General features: G+C 41.6%; 1 protein-coding gene across 1 annotated transcript in view; it reads left to right on the top strand.

Moving 5' to 3' along the window:
* The window catches only part of myo6b (myosin VIb), a 36,890-nt gene that overhangs the window by 14,755 nt on the left and 3,243 nt on the right, over positions 1 to 18,892 (top strand). Inside the window, exons 16-31 of the mRNA XM_076749378.1 lie at positions 1,130 to 1,257; positions 2,098 to 2,193; positions 2,578 to 2,748; positions 5,190 to 5,228; positions 5,448 to 5,541; positions 6,474 to 6,604; positions 6,824 to 6,901; positions 7,011 to 7,140; positions 8,355 to 8,445; positions 9,445 to 9,595; positions 11,409 to 11,617; positions 11,706 to 11,784; positions 14,031 to 14,191; positions 14,324 to 14,374; positions 16,830 to 16,933; positions 18,364 to 18,498. Coding sequence (XP_076605493.1) covers positions 1,130 to 1,257; positions 2,098 to 2,193; positions 2,578 to 2,748; positions 5,190 to 5,228; positions 5,448 to 5,541; positions 6,474 to 6,604; positions 6,824 to 6,901; positions 7,011 to 7,140; positions 8,355 to 8,445; positions 9,445 to 9,595; positions 11,409 to 11,617; positions 11,706 to 11,784; positions 14,031 to 14,191; positions 14,324 to 14,374; positions 16,830 to 16,933; positions 18,364 to 18,498 — 1,848 coding nt within the window. The remainder of the gene's footprint in view (positions 1 to 1,129; positions 1,258 to 2,097; positions 2,194 to 2,577; positions 2,749 to 5,189; positions 5,229 to 5,447; positions 5,542 to 6,473; positions 6,605 to 6,823; positions 6,902 to 7,010; positions 7,141 to 8,354; positions 8,446 to 9,444; positions 9,596 to 11,408; positions 11,618 to 11,705; positions 11,785 to 14,030; positions 14,192 to 14,323; positions 14,375 to 16,829; positions 16,934 to 18,363; positions 18,499 to 18,892) is intronic.

Raw genomic sequence — 18,892 nt, 5'->3', positions numbered from 1 at the left:
TGAGCGGGTTTTAAATGCCAGGAATCAAAGGTGTATGTGTGTGGCAGTATGTGTATTGATATCTACATGCATCAGAAGAGAATATAGGACCATCGAGTGACACTCAAGGACATCATTAAGCTGAAGTGTTGCTTTTGAGGGCTTGTGCTGCAAACCATAAAATGACTGACAGAGATGTGGCAGTCTGTTCAACCCGCACACCGCAAATGTACTGAGGTTGTTTCAAGTGTTGCATCAGCTTACCCACATGGCATTCATTTGGTCTGTTCCCTCCTTGTGCTCTGGGCTACACGTCAGAGCGGCAAAAATACACCTGTCAGGGGGACAAAAATACTGACTTCTCATTATCCAAGAATCTGGCGTACCCATGTGTCTGACGGGACCAAGCGTAATGAGTGTTTGTGGGTTTTATGGCCTCCTTTGGTGCAACGAGAAGCCAGAGAAATGAAACCCCGTTGTTTTTGTTGTGTCTGTCCTCAAACGAATCCACGAATTAATGGGATGAAGTAGTCAGTGTATCAAGGTTTGATTTGTATTTCAAAGGTTGTGATTATTCAGGTGCGAGGTTAACTGACAGCCGTGAATAACATTTATGACTTGCAAATGACCGTTTGGGTCGGCCATTAATTCACTCATCAATCTCCACGATTTATGCACAGGTGCTTGTTCATGCAAATGTTTTTTTTCTAAGGTCCTTGGCTATTAGATTGTATTCCAAACACAGCATGGCGTATGAATAATTCAGATATATGGCTAAATGAGCATCCTGATGAACGTGTTTTGTGCTTTGAATATTCACATCCAAAAACAGTAAACAGTGGAAATTTCCAATAAATGTAAAATTCAGAAGCTGAATGGTTGGTGATTTTTTAACTTCTGCATCATAATGGCCGCTATGGTTCCCACCTCACCCCTTCCTAGATATCTGAGTAGGCATTCATGTTTTATTGTTGTGTAAGCATTTGATGAAACTTGGATCTGTTTGCACATGTTAAGGAGAAATATTTCAGGTTTTATCAACTGACGTGGCTTCTGAGGCATTGGGATATTACTTTTCTTCACTGTACATTGTACAGCTGGACTTATACCATAATACCGTTGCTGATACACTTGTTATTGTTGTTTCCAGATCTAGTGGAAGCAAAGCTGGTGGGAGTCCTGGACATTTTAGATGAAGAGAACCGCCTTCCTCAGCCCAGCGACCAACACTTTACACTGGCCGTTCACAGCAAGCATAAAGACCACTTCAGACTGACGGTCAGACACTGTGCTCCTCTTTCACTCTGTTTGTTATTCTCTCTCTCCTTCTGCCTTTGCTTTCTCTCCAGTATTTTGCTATTATGCTCTTTCTTTGTGTAAGTTCTTTTGTGCGCCCAGACAGCAATGTATCTGCACACTGGTTTTGTCATTGTGATTGTTTTTACTCTGCCTGTTTGTAACAGCAGTTTTATGAATACCGCACAGTCCCAGTCCCTCCCTCTGTCCCTTGTCATTGTCGCTATTGTTCGTCACTCTGCCTGTATCTCTGCAAGCATGAAATCCTTTTAAAACTGTAGCCTTGACACCAATTCAAGCTTAAGATTAGAGGTGGCTGGCTGCAACCACGCTCTATTGCAGGGAGAGTTATTACTCAAGTAAAGACTAGTCTATATTTTTTAATAGGCTGAAAGACATTAATCTTTATCTAAAGTGCTTGAATGTGCTCTGAACATTTCTGCTATACAGTTTTCACACTTTAAGGATAATCTATTATGGTTCTCTTCACTGAGGAAGCTAATGAGGCTTAAAATGCTACATTTTATTTTGTATCCTGAAGAATAGTGTTGGTAATGGATTTTTGGGGTCCTTTGTAATACTTGAACCAGATAAGATGAATGTGGCATTTAAGAAACGTGTCTGCAATTGATTGTGTGCAGTGGTTATTTCCTTGTATGCACATAAAAGTAAACATGTTAAATAACCACAAATTACCCAGGTGGTGTGAATAAACATGACTCTGCTGTAGAGATGGTGATGGATAGGATTGGAGTGAAATCAATACATATGTGTTTTAGCGCTGTCTTTCAATTTCATTTGCTTTTTCTCTCTCCCTCTCAGGTCCCCAGGAAGTCGAAGTTGGCCATTCACAGGAATCTGCGGGATGACGAGGGCTTTATCATTAGGCACTTTGCTGGAGCAGTCTGCTATGAAACTGTAATTAACATTAACATAGATCTTATTATGTAGGGCTGTCCTACATAGTTACCAGTTACATAAGACTAGCATTTAAAGCTAACTAAAACTCAAAGTCAATGGAGCTGTGCTACTTTTATGAAATGTCAGAAAATACTGGAAAATGCTCATCAAAATCTGTCTTTAAATTGTTTTCTTTGTCTCAGAAATAGTCCAAAATGTCTTCCATTCCAGTTCTAACACTTTTGTTGCCCTGGAACAAATGTCACAATACATCACTTCGGTGATGTGTGTGGTATGCTGCAGGGATTTAGGCATTCTTCATTTGTATTTTGCATTTTGTACATCTGTATAAACGTCTGCCACTACATAAATGAATGCATTTGCGTGTGTATGTGTCCACAGACTCGGTTTGTGGAGAAGAATAATGATGCCCTCCACATGTCTTTGGAGAGCTTAGTGTGTGAATCGAAAGACAAATTTGTTCGAGAGCTGTTTGAGAACTCAAACACCACCAAGGACTCCAAACAGAAGGCAGGCAAACTGGGCTTCATCAGTGTCGGCAACAAGTTCAAGGTCAGAGTGGTTGTTCATTTTTGTTTGTTTGTTTGTTTGTTTTTCCATAAGTCCCTGAATATAAGAGTATACAGAGTTTAATGTAGATGCCACAATTCTTATTATTGACTCTAATGTTCAACGAACTATTCATCAGTTTAAAAAGGAGTTAATAGTTAAGAATGCTCCATTATCTGTTAAGCTTTTCAGATTTTCTCACTCTGACCTCCAGATCTATTCTGTACCTTTTCACCTTTCCACTCTTCTTCCTCTCCCTCTTTCTCCTCCTCATTCAGGGTTCCCCTCTCTTAGTTTCCCTCCAGTCTCCTCCACCTCTTTCCTCTGAGAAAACCTTCCTTGGTGGATAAAGCTGGATAAAATCAGCTTGAGGTGTAATAGAGAGGAGTTAGAAAACTGGGGGAGTGGAAGAAAACAAGAGGGAAACACTGAATCTTTCTCACAAAACCGTTTTGAGCGAGCCAGAAGCTACAAAAAATCCAAATCCAGTCTTTTACTTTCACACAAGAATACTTTATCACCAATGCAGCTTCTTTGCTTTCATCACTAGTGAACCAGACCTGGACTCAAGCACAAAGATGATGTGGAGAGGAAATATGGGACTAGTCTTAATTTTCTATAGTTTGAAACATTTTTAGATAGACACACCATAAGGGCCAAACTCTGGATTGAATCATCTCCAGGTCTTAACATCTTTAAAGTTGTGGCGCTCTTTCTGATCATTCTTGTGTTACTCACTGCACCCAAATGTTCAATCAGAGTTCATCACAAAACAGTATATCGCTGAAAACACCAATGAATTATTCATTCAGGCCTTCCCTCCCACACCTGCCCCGCGCTTGTAGATTTCAGTTCTAATATTACAAATGTTATTGATGCCATTGCCCCCACTAGGGTAAAACTAGTGCATGTGTCTTATTTGATACTGTTGACAGGCTCACAAACCCTCCTGTGTCTGTAAGCCCCTGAACTTTTGGCCACTAAGTCATGTAATGAATTTGCCTCAGTCTTCATCAACAAAATTCAGAAAATTACATGAGCTGTGAGTTTGTTTATACCAGGTTACAGCATGTGTATTGTCTTTACATCCCCTTAAAACCAGTTCAGTGAGTACAACACAATTGATTCCTATAAACCATATAGCCTCGGAGGAAATTGTACAACATTTAAAATCCTCATCCTACTGCATTGATATTCTACCTACAGGCTTTCTCAAAAATGCATGGCACCAGATCTGCTAATAGTCGACACTTCTCTTTTCTCAGGCTATTTCCCACAGTCCCTGAAAACTTCAGTTACTGAACCACAAAAAGAAAATCTAGACTAATGAACAACTATAGGCTCATATCGGCCCCCATTTTAAAGTAAAATCAGTCGAAAGACTGTTTTTGAACAGCTTGACACATTCTAAGCCCTAAACAATAGTTTTTATGTTTTCCAGTCAGGGTGTTGTCCACACCACCGTGCCATGACAGCTCTTGCTAAGGTCTAAATGCAGACAGTGGAAAGGTTTCAGTCTAATATTGTTGGATCTCGATGGTCTGTCTTGTAACATGTTGTGGGCGACCATGTTACAAGACAGACCAGAAAACTGTTTGAAGGACAGGGACTTCTTTGTATTGGTCAGTGCACAGCTGAGCATACAAAAATGAAATGTGGAGTCCCCCAAGGCTCCATCCTTGGGCCCCTTCTGTTCAGCATCTGTGTGCTCCCATGAGTGCAGATCATGGAAACAAGAAAATATCTTACCGTAATTATGCAGATGACAAAAATGTCTTTAGTTAAATGAAGATACTGTAAGAGTGAATTGATTGTCTTTGGACCCAAAGAAGAAAGATTTAAAGTCAGCTGATTCAGTCCTCACTAAGATATTTACCCTAGCTTTAAAATTCTGCTTTGGTTTAGAAAGCACTGGATGCTTTAGGGCCTAAAACATGTTTCTAATCTGCTGATTGGTTATGAACCGTCCAGACTTCTTAATTTGTCTGGGTCGGGTGTGCTGTCTGTCCCCAGAGGCAAAACTAAACCTGGAGAAGCAACATTCAGTTTTTATGCACCACGTATCTGGAGCAGACTTCCAGAAAACTTTAGGTCTGCTCCAGCTCTCAGTTCTTTTAAATCACAGATTGATGCTTTTCTGTGTTTGCCACTGCTTCAGTTAAATTTGGGGCTATTTTTTCATGTCTTTCACTGTAATTTCTATTCTGCTGTTTAACTGCTCCATTTTTGCTTATTTTAATCACAATTTTACTTTGAGTTACTCTGTTTAAATCTTAATATTCTGTTTTAGATTGTCGTGTGTTCTTTGTCTAAGGTGCTATACAAATAAATTTACCCTGCCTTTGTTCTTGCATGACTGTTAAGGCAGGTTGCTTCCTTCCCTCACCTCACAAACAACAAAAACAAATCATTAACCATTTCCTTTTATCTGCTTGCACACACAGACCCAGCTGAACCTGCTGCTGGAAAAGCTTCGCAGTACTGTGAGTAATTTGTCAGTTTCATTATTTTCCACACAACTTTTGTTGCTTTCCCGTTCAGAATCAATATGAAATAATTCACCCTTTACAATATACAGTATGTACTGCAATGTGTTAACTTTTCACAGCGCTGCTGCTCCATGCTGTGATTCAGATGCCAGTTATAAAGATGGCAGGATCAGACTGAGAAGTACTGCTCCTGATTAATATTTGTGTGTGTAGGGCTCAAGTTTCATCCGCTGTGTAAAACCCAACCTGAGGATGGTCAGCCATCAGTTTGAAGGAGCTCTGATTCTCTCACAGCTGCAGTGCTCAGGTATGACCAAAAATGCTTTGTACAATATGTACTGGAGTATTTTTTTTAGTTTTTAATCCTCAGAATTTCTAATCTTTAGAATTAGAATAATATACTAAGGATATGTTTGCCCAGTGTAGCTCTACTGTTAGTAAATACATGGACAAATGGACAACAATACTGGACCATATTTCTACATGACGTACTTGAATTTCATGAAAGAAAATGTATTTTTAACAGAATTTGATGTTTTTTCATGAAAGTCAAGCATAAGAACTGAATATTGGTCCTTTCTTCCAGCCTTTAAAGAATGAAGGATATGTAAATATTACATTTCCTCTCACTGCTTCTGTCAGAGGTTAAGCTATATTAAACTCTTGTGACAGGGAAAACCTGGGAAGATATTTGACAGTATTTTACACTGTATTTCAGTACAGGTTGTCCTGTGTATAATTGTCACTGTCATTACTGTTTAGACAGTTTCCTTGTTGCATTAAAGAGTTTTGATGTTTTCGTACATGTTCCACCTGCGCATGGGGAATGGAATATGATGAAAGGGGAAGTCTGTCATTTGTTTAATGTTGCTTTAAAAAAACATGAAATGGTGTTAAATTATGTATTTTGACGTCAGTTAATTCTGCTAATTGAAGCCGAAGTCAATATGATCCTGCAACTGCCTCGCTGATTGTAATTAAAGTGACATTGTTCCTTCATGCATTTAGATCTGTTCTCACTTCCACATGCAAACTCACACGTCCGACACGGATACGGTACTTCCCAGAAATGAAACAGAAACGTGCATGCTGACACATGTCAGCTCGCTTGTGTTCAAACTCATAATGTTCCTTTGATAGAATGTCAATAGTGCACATTTTACAGTGTACTGTAATTGCTCAGACAGTCTTGTTTCTCTTGAATAATTTTCTTCTTTGCTTGTGTGTTGTTTTGATTAGGTATGGTGTCTGTGTTGGACCTGATGCAGGGGGGGTTCCCCTCCAGAGCCCCCTTCCATGAGCTCTACAATATGTATAAACAGTATATGCCTGACAAGCTCACACGCCTGAATCCACGACTCTTCTGCAAGGTGGGGGTCACATAAACCTCCCCTTCACTGGAGAAACACAAAGCGTCCTTTTTGGTTTAAATAATTAGCTAATCTGTTTAAAATAAAGCCTAATTACTTGTATAAAAAGCCTATAGCCACGCTGATCCCTTTGGGTAATGATTAGCAGTGAAGTGACCTACATTCTTACCACATATACAGTGTTGCTGTGTCATTGAATGTGAATATGATCCTCTGCAGGCTTTGTTCAAGGCTCTGGGACTAAATGACAACGACTTCAAGTTTGGATTGACCAGAGTGTTCTTCCGCCCTGGAAAGGTACAGAGACGCCAACAGATTACATGTTGCAGGTCACGATGCAGAACTATAGAGAAACTTCAAAGATCGTAGCTTAAATTGTGTTTCTGTGTCTGTGTGTGTGCATCAGTTCGCTGAGTTTGACCAGATCATGAAGTCTGATCCAGACCACCTGGCAGAGCTGCTGAAGAAAGTCAACACGTGGTTGGTGTGCAGCCGCTGGAAGAAGGTCCAGTGGTGCAGCCTGTCTGTCATCAAACGTAGGTTGAATCCACTGAACAACAGAAGTTGTGATGTGTAACTGAAGCAGCGTTGAGTGTCTGTAGTGTGTATTAGCTTTGATTTAGTGGCAATCATTTTACAAACTTCAGTGTATTGCAGGATTGAGATCATTTCGTCTGTCCTTTCTTATAGAGGTGACACTAGTAATAAAACCATTCGGAAGGAAGTCGAAGTCTCCAATATGCTGCCAGAGTGCAAGAAATCACATGAGACTTCTTCACAAAAACTGCAAAAGAGTCAAAAAATGAAAAATAGTGGAAGGGCCAGTTGCACAACTTATTTTAGTTCGTTAAGCTTTTTCACTTTCCACTGAATGAGTATTTGATGCTTTGTCATTTCCTCACAGTTTATTAAACAGCCCTGATAGCTGTCCTAAATCATATTTCACATTTTTTCATTCATTCTGAAGAATGAAAGCAGCCTCTGGCAGTATGGAATAGTACTCTAAAAGCAGTTCCTCGAACCATTACACTCTGTGCTAAGTTATTGATTTCCCCCATATAACAAAGTGCCGGCTGGCTTCTGCTTATTTGTGTAAAAGCATCAAATGAAATTTACATTAGAGTCATAACAGAACGCTGCCTCTGCTTGACCACACAGTTCCTGCATAAGTGACCTGAGGTAATTTATGTCCCAGGTTCTGGTCATTTGTTTCCTTGAACATGTCACCTTGTTATCGCAGTTTCATGTATGTGTGTAGGAGCGTGAGAGAGGGAGAGCATGTTAGTGCATACCATGATATTCTGCACTACTTGTTTTTGTGTATCCCTGATCAATAGTACCCATTATATATGTGCTTTTATTATTGCAGTATTCTTTCACTTTTCAGGTACATTTTCCTCATGCATATCAGTAGTTACAGTAAGGTTTTGCTGTAATATTTTAGTTTTGAATCTAAAGAGGTCATTGCTTAACTTTCTCCATTGAATATCCTTGGTTTTTGCCCATAAGCAGCTCCATGCAGTGAAGAGCAAATAAGTATATAAATGATATAAGAGGTGAGAAGTTGTGAAGATGCATATCTGTGTCTGCTTTTAGAATTTTTGGGGCATTTTTATGACTTTATTGCATAGACATCATAGAGAGATGACAGGAAATGAGGGTAGGGGGAGATGGGGAAAGACAGTGGTCAGCACTCTAACCCCTAGGCCCCCAGAGGCATTATTATAATACGTCTTTGTTTGACCAACAGTTCGTAACAAGATGAGGTACAGAGCTTTGGCTTGCATTAAGATTCAGAAGACAGTCCGCATGTGGTTGTGTAAGAGGAAGCATAAGCCACGGTGAGTGTCACACACACACACACACACACACACACACACACACACACACACAAATAGTTTTGACCATCTCCCTCTCTGTCTGAGCCCTTTGCTCTCTTGTGTTGTCTTCTTTCACCTGACTGTGTGCTTTTTATTTAAAATGATTCATGCTTGGTCGGTTTTGATGGCTTTCTCAAATTGTACATTTTGGAGTTCAGATCAATCTGGAAAGTCATCTGTGGAGACATGATGTGTCACTGTACTGCTTTGGGAAATACCACATGTCTTGCTGTATTGGGTTGCATTTGAAAAAAAATGGCTCCAGTGAGAGCAGCCATCCAGAAGATGGGATTTCAGATGTTTTTTCACAATCAGATTTTGATTGTGAGTGACAGTATGTGTGTGGATGCATGAGGAAATGTTTTATACCAGCATACACACAGGATGAACGATGTTACTCCTAACTTTAATATATTTTTGGTAGAAAAGGCATCTAAAGTGTCTTTGATAAGTTCCAGTGAAACACCAGTTTAATGCAGAATATGTGGTCAGGATTAAGTTACCAGGGATTCGCTCAATAGTGGGCAAGGTGAGTACAGAGTGATACAGAGTTGTAAAGGACTGTTGGCCTCCACCCACACCTCCCTCACCTACATCATAGTCAGGAGATGGAGGATGAGGTAAACACTAATAAATTAAAACAAAGCCATGCTCTCTTGAAATAGAAACAACCAGCTGTGATCCAAACACACATCTCTGGTCCATGATATTCCTCTGCTAGCTACTATGACCCACAAGCTAACTGTCAAAGTGTGATGTTATGCGATGGGCTATAGTGTGTGCAATTATTACTAAAAATAAACAAAACCGTCTGCCAATAGAACAGGAAAATTTCACTGTTGTATTACATATATGTAATTCTGTCTTAAACTAATGCCTCAGCTGTACTTATGACCGAAACACCCCAAATGCTTTCATTTATTTTCATGAGTAAGTGTGCATTTTTCCCTTCTCTCGTAGCATTGATGGAATGGTAAAGGTCCGACACCTGAAGAAACACATGGAGCGCTTCAATAAGGTGGTGAATGGGCTGAAGGAGGGCAAGCAGGAAATGGCCAAACAGGTTCAGGAGCTGGCCACCTCCATCGACGCTCTGTTAGCAAAGATAAAGGTGAGTCATCTGTGCTCTGGTAAGATGCTCATGTGAACAGTTTTTCAGGTGCTTTGAGCATGACACAGTGTGGGCAATAGGAACATTTTGCTGTTCTTTATCTGTGTTCATCCAGAGAAGATCAGAGCTCACAGCTTCGAGCATGACTGCCTCAGATTTATATGTACATTCACACCTGTAGCTCCTCGGCAGAGCCAGTCCCCTGTTGTTCACTCTACCCTTCCCTGAGTGGTCTGTGCCCTTTTGTCATTCCTTCTCTCCAAATCAATATTTTCAATCTCCTCAGGATAAAAAGAAGAGCTATGTGAAGAAGAAATCATCTCCTCTCCAATAATATAATTTGGTGGAGCTGTTTTGCTAAATTATCAGACATAGTTAGTGAAATCCCAGGTCTCCCTGCGCAATAAGCTCCTGTCTTATTGGGCCCTGTAGGGACGGCAAATCATCACAAACACATCCACATGCTGTGCAGACACCGAAGTCCCCAGTAGTGTTAATTTTCCTGAAATGCCGACTCATTACCTGTATGCAACCCACAGGTATGATTAGAGCGCTCGTAGGTTCCTGGTGGTATCTGGATTGACACTGAAGCACCTGTGACTCCTGACCCGTTCCCTCCCCTCTACCCCAATCAGCCTCTCCATCTCCCCTGCATTCCTCTTTTAGCCTATTAGCAGCCCCAGTGTCAACACTCATAGCGTTCTGAGTGCTTAGAAATTGCTCCTAGCATGCCATCTCTCAGTGAATAATGCATGAGATGCCAATGGCTGTCATTCAGGCCTCTATACGTCGGGGACAAGACCTTGTCATCTTCCCTCCGTGTGTCACCATTAGAGACTCCCCCTAATGAATCTTCACAATACGGTGACCTCCTGCTGATTGTCTGACAAGTATAGTGGGGAATTGAGCATTGTGGCAGTGTCAGTCAGTGTCTTCCCCTGTTGTCACATGCGAAGGTTGTGCCGTTGTAACAGAGTCTGAGAGCAGAGTCGTGAAATAAGTGCAGTCAATGTCATGCCTCTAAAACACTCTATCACCTGATAAAAAATTGGTAAAGGGCAAAATTTAATTAAAATGTCCACCTTGAAGGAACTTCATCAATTTTTATTACACCTCCACGCTGGCGACAGCCCTGACGGGAGGCATTATGTTTTCCGGTTGTATGTAGGTCCCTCAAATTCTCATCTATGTGATACCTCAGGCACGGAGGAGGGAGTGAGGGAGGGAGTTTCTTCAAATCTTGCACAAGTGTTCACTTGGACTCAAAGATGAAGTTATGAGATTCTGGTGGTCAAAGGTCACTGTGACCACGTGCATTTTTGGCCATAACTCAAGAATTCCTCCACTAATGATGACAGTATTTCACGCAAAGGTCTCATTGGATAAAAAGATGAAGTGTTGACAACTTCACTGTGACATCATAATGGCTATTTTTCCCATTTTTCACAGGATGTGACCATGTTTCACATTTGGTCGGATGCTGAATTGGTGACATTAATCTTGTCCACCTTGAAACTGGTGATGGTATAGATCTTCTGTGCTAACACATGTGTGACGTGTGGCCTCCCTCAGTGGGGGCTCTTTTACAGATCGCTTAGAGAATATATAAAACTAAGTAAAACCTTTTACTTCCATTGAAATATCTACGTTTTATAATCTGCAGGTTCTTTACAGCAACACCCATATTTGAAGCATTGCAGTCCACTACAGGCTCAATTCAGTCTTGTGGCTGAGAATTGATTGAACAGTTTGGTAAAGAAATATAAAGTATTTGATCATTTTGATCTGCCACTCTCATTCATTCTCTCCCAAGGCCAAAGTGATGAGCTGGAAAGAGATTGACACGGAGTACCAGGGGCTGGTGAAACGCTCAGAGCAGCTGCTCTCCTCAATGCAAAAGAAGAAGCAGGAGGAGGAAGAGAGTGAGAGGCTGAAACACATTGAAGAAGAGATGGAGAAAGAGAGGAAGAGGAGGGAGAAGGAGGAGCAACGACGCAAACAGGAAGAAGATGACAGGAAGCTGTAAGTGACATGTGATCAGCACAAATGATGGTAAACACAATGTGAAAGGTAGGTCGAAGTAAATGTTTCCTTTCTCCAAACATTTTAGGAAAGCAGAGATGGAGCTGAAGAGGAAGCAGGAGGAGGAGGAAAGGAAAAAGAGGGAGAAGGAAGAGAAAGTGATACAGGTTTGGACCACCATCAAGTTTAGATTTTTCCATCTACTGTTGAACTATCCTCCTAAAAAGACGAAATCCATTTAAAGTACCACATATAAGTTTGAATATCAAGCTGTGTTTCCTGTATAAGGTCTTTCTAGCTTTTCATGGCTCCATGCAGACTCTCCTAAGCTTCATGTTTAACTCACCCCAGAGACTGAGCGCTCCCAAAATGCCAAAAATTCACTGATTCCAACTTCTGGAACATTTTCTCGGAATCTTGCAGCATGTCAAAGACACTGTGTACACATCAAACCTTCCATGTGTCTTTTCACGGTGTTCTGACCTTTTATAGATCAAAAGTTTAATTGACTAAGAAGAGGATAATGCTTATTAATTGACAGTGACAACACAGCAAAAATGATCAAAACAGTCCGTGCATACCAATAACTTAACTTAAGGCAAGGTTCATGTCTCTATTGATTATTAACACCACACTGACCATACAAATGCATGAGTGGCCTCCAAGGATGTAGTATGAAGTGTGTTTTGCGGTTAATGGCTAGAAAGAGAAATGATGGGAACCCCCTATGTGGTTCTCATGCGCGCTCTCGGTGGCAGACCCCCGCCTGCTGCCTCCTCTGGGTGAAACATTCGTTAGCTCTTTGGTCCCCGGGTCGTGACATTGGTCACATTCCCAGAGGGTTGCCCAAAGGGTCTTGATTGATGATTCCACTTCCTGCTGGGTTTCTCCTAACTGAATGACTTAATTCCTCTGTGCAGTCTGCTGTCCTTTATTATCATTTACACTTTGTCACCTTTATCCATCTCTGCCTGTTTCACTCACTCACTTTTTATTGGACACGCTTTTTTTGTTTCACTGCTGTTCCTTTCCTTAATGTTTCTCCTCTGGCCTTATCACGACATGCACCTGCTCCTCTGCAGGTTTGCCCGTGCGTCTCACCTTTGCTAACCATCCATTCATCCATCTGTTACAGGTGCATCACACCTCCTGCACATTTAAAGCCCTTTTATTCACCTAAGGCCAGTTGGTTATTTGCATGCTGTCATTTTTTTTTTCCTTTCTAGTAGCGAGACAGTTGACACCAGGCTGTCGTAAGCCACATGTCTCAGGAGACTCTTTGCAAAGTTTGTTTATCTGCAGCTCTAAAGCTGAAAGCTGCAGCAGTAAACTTTCTAAGGGTGTCTGCTGTGACTTCAATCTACTGTGTTCTTTGCTATTTTCTGCTGTGTCAAAGGTTAGTATAGCACTGCATCTTTCTCCTTTGAAACTATGTATCATGGTGTCTTTCAACCTAATCTTATTTACTGCACACCATCCAGGCTTCAACTCTGCAATGTTTATTTTCTTAAAGGGGAACCCCCCTCTATTGAACTTCCACTTGTCATTCACAGGAGTGTTATGAATATTTTTTGAGCAAAAACAATTTATGAAGCCATTTTTATGTCTTTTTTTTCCGGGATCTTCTTGTGAAATATGAGTGAGGAGACATCTCATGGGCCTTATGCTGCAAACAAATAGAATTGATTTGACTTTTTAGAGAAGATGATCAAATTCACTGTGAGAGTGCCAAGAGAGGTGTTTGGTTTAGCACAACATGTCTCAAGTAAATATGTGTTAAGCTGTTTTGAGCATAACACCTGCGTGTCTGCAGTCGATACAAAGCAGCCCAACATTCGTACTGAAGCCATCATAATTTTGAGTTTCGATTCTCATGCTTCACCCTGGCCACGTGTCACAGCTGCTGATTGGACCGTCCTGCAGTATGAATAATATATCTTAACTGGAGAGGCATTCATATTTAAAGCTCCTCAGAGAAAAGTATCCATCGTGGACTTCATTAGTTGCTTTCTATAAGGAGATCCACACGGATAGATATGTATATTTATTTTATGTACATATGCCCTTTAAGTGTCGGCGAGATACAGTGAAGTTTGTACTGTTAACAAATATTTTTGTTCATGAAAAAGTGAAAAATCAATCTGGGTCAAACCCTTAAAAATGTTCCTACTGATTGTTTTTGTTAATGTTTTTCTGTTGTATGCCCTGTTGTGTCTAGACAGATGACCAGTAATGCTTCATTAGCAGCCCTACAACTTGGATAAATAGGTCTAATAAGGCTTGGGCACGCAGCAGAGCTCTAATTGTTATGAAGGCTCTGGCACACAGGACAGCATTAGTGTGTAGACAGGATCTAGGTTTATGTAGATTTTCTAAAGTCACATTAAAAGCAGAGATGTGTGTGTGTTTCCAGGCGGAGTTGGAGGCTCAGCTGGCTCTGGAGCGTGAGGAGCAGGCCCAGCGCACCACCATGCTGGAGCAAGAGAGAAGAGACAGGGAGTTAGCCATGAGGATCGCACAGAGCGAGGCAGAGCTCATCACCGAGGAGGGGCAGATGGACGCTGGCCTGCGAAGGTAGTGTATATGTGAGCACAGTGCACAATAAAGGAGCAGTGTGGGATATAACCTCCAGGTTAAACAAAATGTCATTTTGACCTCAGCATGCGTGTGTAACTGCATTTTTCCTGTCGCTGTGTTTTCTCCCAGTGATGGGTGGTTTTCAGATCTTCCTATCTCTGCATCCTCAGCCACTGTCATGTAAGATATCAGCACAGGTTTCTGTTACCGCCCGTGTCCAAGTGTACCTAACACCAACAATAATCACTCACTCGCTCCCTCGCTGTCTGTCTGAATCTCTGTTGTAGTCCTAAATGTCTCAACTCCTTGAGATAGATGCAGGATCATAGCAGCAATGCAAAGCCAACATAAAAATCCTTTGATTTTAAGAAATCACCAGTCAAATTTAGATGTGTCATGTGTGTCGTTTTATGTGGCATGAATCATAAGATAAGCCACTCAGAGGATAATTAAGTGTAGTTGTTCAGAAATTAAGCTGGCGCACCGAATCATAAATGAGAGGTGGATCAGAATGTGCACTATGTGATCTTTGTGTTTCTTAATTGGCTCTGCATGTGTCTGTAAAGCTTGTCTGTATCCTTTGCAGTGCTGGTGCACGGCACAAACTCACGAGCTTGAGTATCTGTGTGCTTCCCCTGACTCACACATACAGAGTTTTTATGAATGTGTGTTCATGTTCCTCTGGATACGTGTATAGTTAACAACTGCTTTGTACTTGTCTCATAATTACATAAGAAATGTTGCTGAAGGTCTTAGCTCACTCACTCCACAGTACATGCAGCTTAAAGCTCCTTAGTAATCGCTGGCTTTTAATTACCAGCTGTTTAGAGTCTTTGCTGTGAATGAAGACAGCTCTTAGCAAATATTTATGTCCTGACAGATTTCCTGACTGCTGCAACAAAACATGTAATGTATAATAATTATAATGGTCCAGTACACAAGACAAGGTGTCCTGAGTGAGACCAGGTCGGTGAAGCCGTCTTAGTATCACCAAGGACTTTTAACAGGGTACACGCAGGAACACAGTACATACTGCAGTTTCCATGATTCCCTACAACTTAATGTACCTCGCACATTAGTGTTAGAAATCACTCTTTAGTCCACTCATTCACTGTTCCCTATATAATAGACGGTTCATAGTCTATTCTATAGAATTGAGACACACTATGTAGTGAATAGGGAGTGATTTTGGACACAGTGTAAACTGCTGACTGGATCTACCGTACTCTCACCCAAACACAGTACCACAGCTTCCCACGTCACTCTCTAAACCTTCGTCCTACTTTGAACTCCACTGTGTAAATGGGACTGAATTTCCACAGCCCCACTCGATGTTAAAAGCCAGGAGAAGTTCTCTCAAAGCCTGCATGGGCCTTATCTGCAGGTCCAGTGTGCACCAAATTACATTTGATCCCATAGCCTGTAATCTTGTCTGTGTTGGCTCGGGCATCCAGGGGCCACGTGGCATGTCTCCTACCATCCCTGTGAGTCAGCTGGCCCCTGGAAACCAATAACAGATCTGTAGCCAAGAAGGGCCACGTGTGTTATATGTGCACACCACAGAGCTTAAGCACATAAAAGCATGCGAGCAGGAGAAGCAAACACACTGGCTGGCATTTCTGGGGTAGTAGCTGGAGGACCGCCTCCCTCTTTCTACGAGCGTCCATTTCCTGTTCAGCAAAGCCCGGGCCATCGCCTCATTTGCACTTGCCCTGATTCATCACCATCACACACTGGCACACGTCTGAGCCAGAACGACGATGAGCCTGAATCAGTTTCATCTTTCCAGTCAGTATGAATTATAAATGGTAATGGTAATCTGGCTAATGATTCGTAGATCAGTAATCCTCTGCTCTGAGACATTAGCAGCTATGCCGACTGTAAATAGAGGAGTTAAATCCTTCGTATTATTGAATTAGCAGCCTCAGCTCAGCAGGGGAGCTGGAGACACGGCTGACAGGAGCTCAGACTTCCTGCAGCAGTCATTTAAGTAGCTGAAACTCTGCGCCGTCAGTTTGATTCATATATTAAAGCGCCGCATCATTTCAGCTTCTCTCGTCTCTCGTTCCTGGTAAAATAATAAGCCTGGAATGAAAAAAATACTCAAAAGACCAGCAGATGTAAGCTTGCATTTGGCAACATTAGAAGTAGCTTTGCATCATTTCAAGTGGAGTTGAAACGGTAGGATGCAAGGATGTGGACAAACTCTGCTCTTCAGTTCCCCTGCTGACCGGCCTCTAATGGGAATTTAATCAGCTGAGACAATGAGGAGGGCTTGAAAGAAGTGAGGCATCTGTTTTCATTTCTCACTGAGGGGGGTATGCTTAATAAATCCTGTTTTCCTTTTAATATTCATGCATTTTGTCTGCCATTGAAATTCTGCTTCATATTATGCTTGAAAATGATCAGATCCAGTATAATTAAACCTCAAATGTTGCCTTGCTGTCAATTATTCACTGTGTAAAATCTGTATTTGGTGCTTTGAGGAGCTGCTGATTGTGAAATCATATTCAGTGTTGAAAGACATGAAAGCTCAAGCCTTTAATCTCCGCGAGTCCCGCCATGTCACACCCTCACCTGTCTGCACACTCACCTTGTTTTTCTTCCACCCACGTTCATCTGTTCCACACTACAGGGGTGCTCAGGTGCAGGCAACCAAAGCTGCTGCTGGTGTGAAAAAGTATGACCTCAGCAAGTGGAAGTACGCTGAGCTGCGAGATGTGATCAACACTTCCTGTGGTGAGAAATCCTGAACATGCCCAAGTTCAGCATGATGCCGCCTTAACAACAGAGTGTGTGTGTGTGCGTTGATCCAGCCTTTACAAACAGATCAAGGTGGTGGAGCTGTTAGTGAGATGCATGATAAAGCTCTTTTCCCCTCCTCCATTCAAAACGTATTTACAGTTTTCAGAACCCACAATAATGACAAGAATGATTCAGCGGCTCGTGTTTTGGCACTTTGTGTACCCAAAAGCGTGCAGCACCATCTCCATGCAAGTTTTTCATCTGCACTCATTTCTCCCTGTAATTTTTGGAGTAGCCAAAGTGACTGTTAAATAGCTTAGACTGCAGCTGTTCAGAGCGCGGGCACGAGATGTCTTGCCTGAAAAGTCGAAAGACCGATCTGAGGATGTTCCCACAGCTGCTACAGCTCATCATCATGCGTTTTAGTGGTGGAGAGAGGAAATTATCTCCATTATAGAAGATGGCAGACTTCTGCCCTTCCTAGTCATTCCCAGCCAACCCCCTCCTCAGTCAGCGTGAAAAGCAGATGCCTTTCTGCTGCCACACTTGTCGATGCCTTTATAAGCGCCTCTGTATACAGTGCTCCGATCTGTGTTAGGGACTCTGATATCCCCTGTGGGATTCCAAGGACATCTGGCTAATTTGTGGAACCCTTTTGCTTTGGTGGTGCTGCTGGCGAAACCAAAAATTTGTGTTTGAAGTCTGATTAATGTTAAAAGGACTGAATGTTCTGAATGTTTTCTTTATATGTCATCATAAGAAAGACAACACAGTGTGAGCCCCCGAAACTCCTCATTATACTGTGTTACATCGTGAGCCTGGGTACAAGTTAATCAAAAATAAACACAGTGCACAACTTCACTCCAGTATGTTTAGCTTTATTCCTTAAATGTTTCCGCTACTTGGCCTTCATCAGGGTGATATTTGTTGTTTTTTTCCAGTTTCTTCAGTAGCATTAATCATGTAATAATATTATTAACAGTGTTACAATCACCCATTTAAAATAGGTTTTACAGAGAGCTGGAGGAGAAGATTGATACCACAATCACATCTGCCCATTAAACACGAGGCTATACCCAGCAGGCAGTCAGCGTAGCCCAGCACAAAGACTTGAAAGTAGGGGAAACAGATAGTTTGGCTCTGTTCAAAGGTAACAAAATCTATGCTACCAGTACCCTTAAAGCCCATTAATTAAATGTATAATATATATCAATTAAAAATATGCATTAAAATGTCTAAAAATAGTAGACCTGCATTATAGATTTTGTTCAAAGGTGTTCATAAATTAGCCCAGATGTTTCCAACAATGTTCAAACCCAGAGAAATCTGTAATTTCATTAAAGGTAACTGTCTTTCCATGTTGTCATCGGTCTTTGCTTGTCTCATTTGTTTGTGTTCTCAATGGCGTCACGTTGTGTGGGCAGACATTGAGCTGCTGGCGGCCTGCAGAGAGGAGTTCCACCGTCGTCTGAAGGTCTATCACGCGTGGAAGTCCAAGAACAAGAAGCGCAACGATGACGGAAGTGATCAGAGGGCTCCTAAATCTGTCACTGACTATGGTGAGTACAGACATTTTTCCCTGTATTGCGCCTTTGCTCTAAATTACTTTCATTTAATGCTTCACCTGCACAAGTCTGTGTATTCACAAATACATAAACATACTGTACATTTCACATGTGCACAAATATTAGGTTGCAGGTGAAAAGTGCTTATTTCCCCCACTTTGGCCTCTCGCTGTCATTGGCAGGAATGAATTACCTGCTCACAAATAACCTGCCCGTGTTTCTTAACATTCAATTAGCCGACAAAACGCCAGCGCCTAAAAATGCAGCCGCCTTCGATCTGGCTCTGTCAGAAATATTTGTTCTAATTAGCAAATAACTGCCAGCCATGCCTTGTCAGGTTCAGGAGCTGCTAGTACGACAGCTCGCTGCTTTGCTCAGTTCATTCTCA

This window comes from Chaetodon auriga, chromosome 14 (assembly GCF_051107435.1).
Source record: "Chaetodon auriga isolate fChaAug3 chromosome 14, fChaAug3.hap1, whole genome shotgun sequence".
NCBI lineage: Eukaryota > Metazoa > Chordata > Actinopteri > Chaetodontiformes > Chaetodontidae > Chaetodon > Chaetodon auriga.
This window is presented reverse-complemented; position numbering and strand designations above follow the sequence as displayed.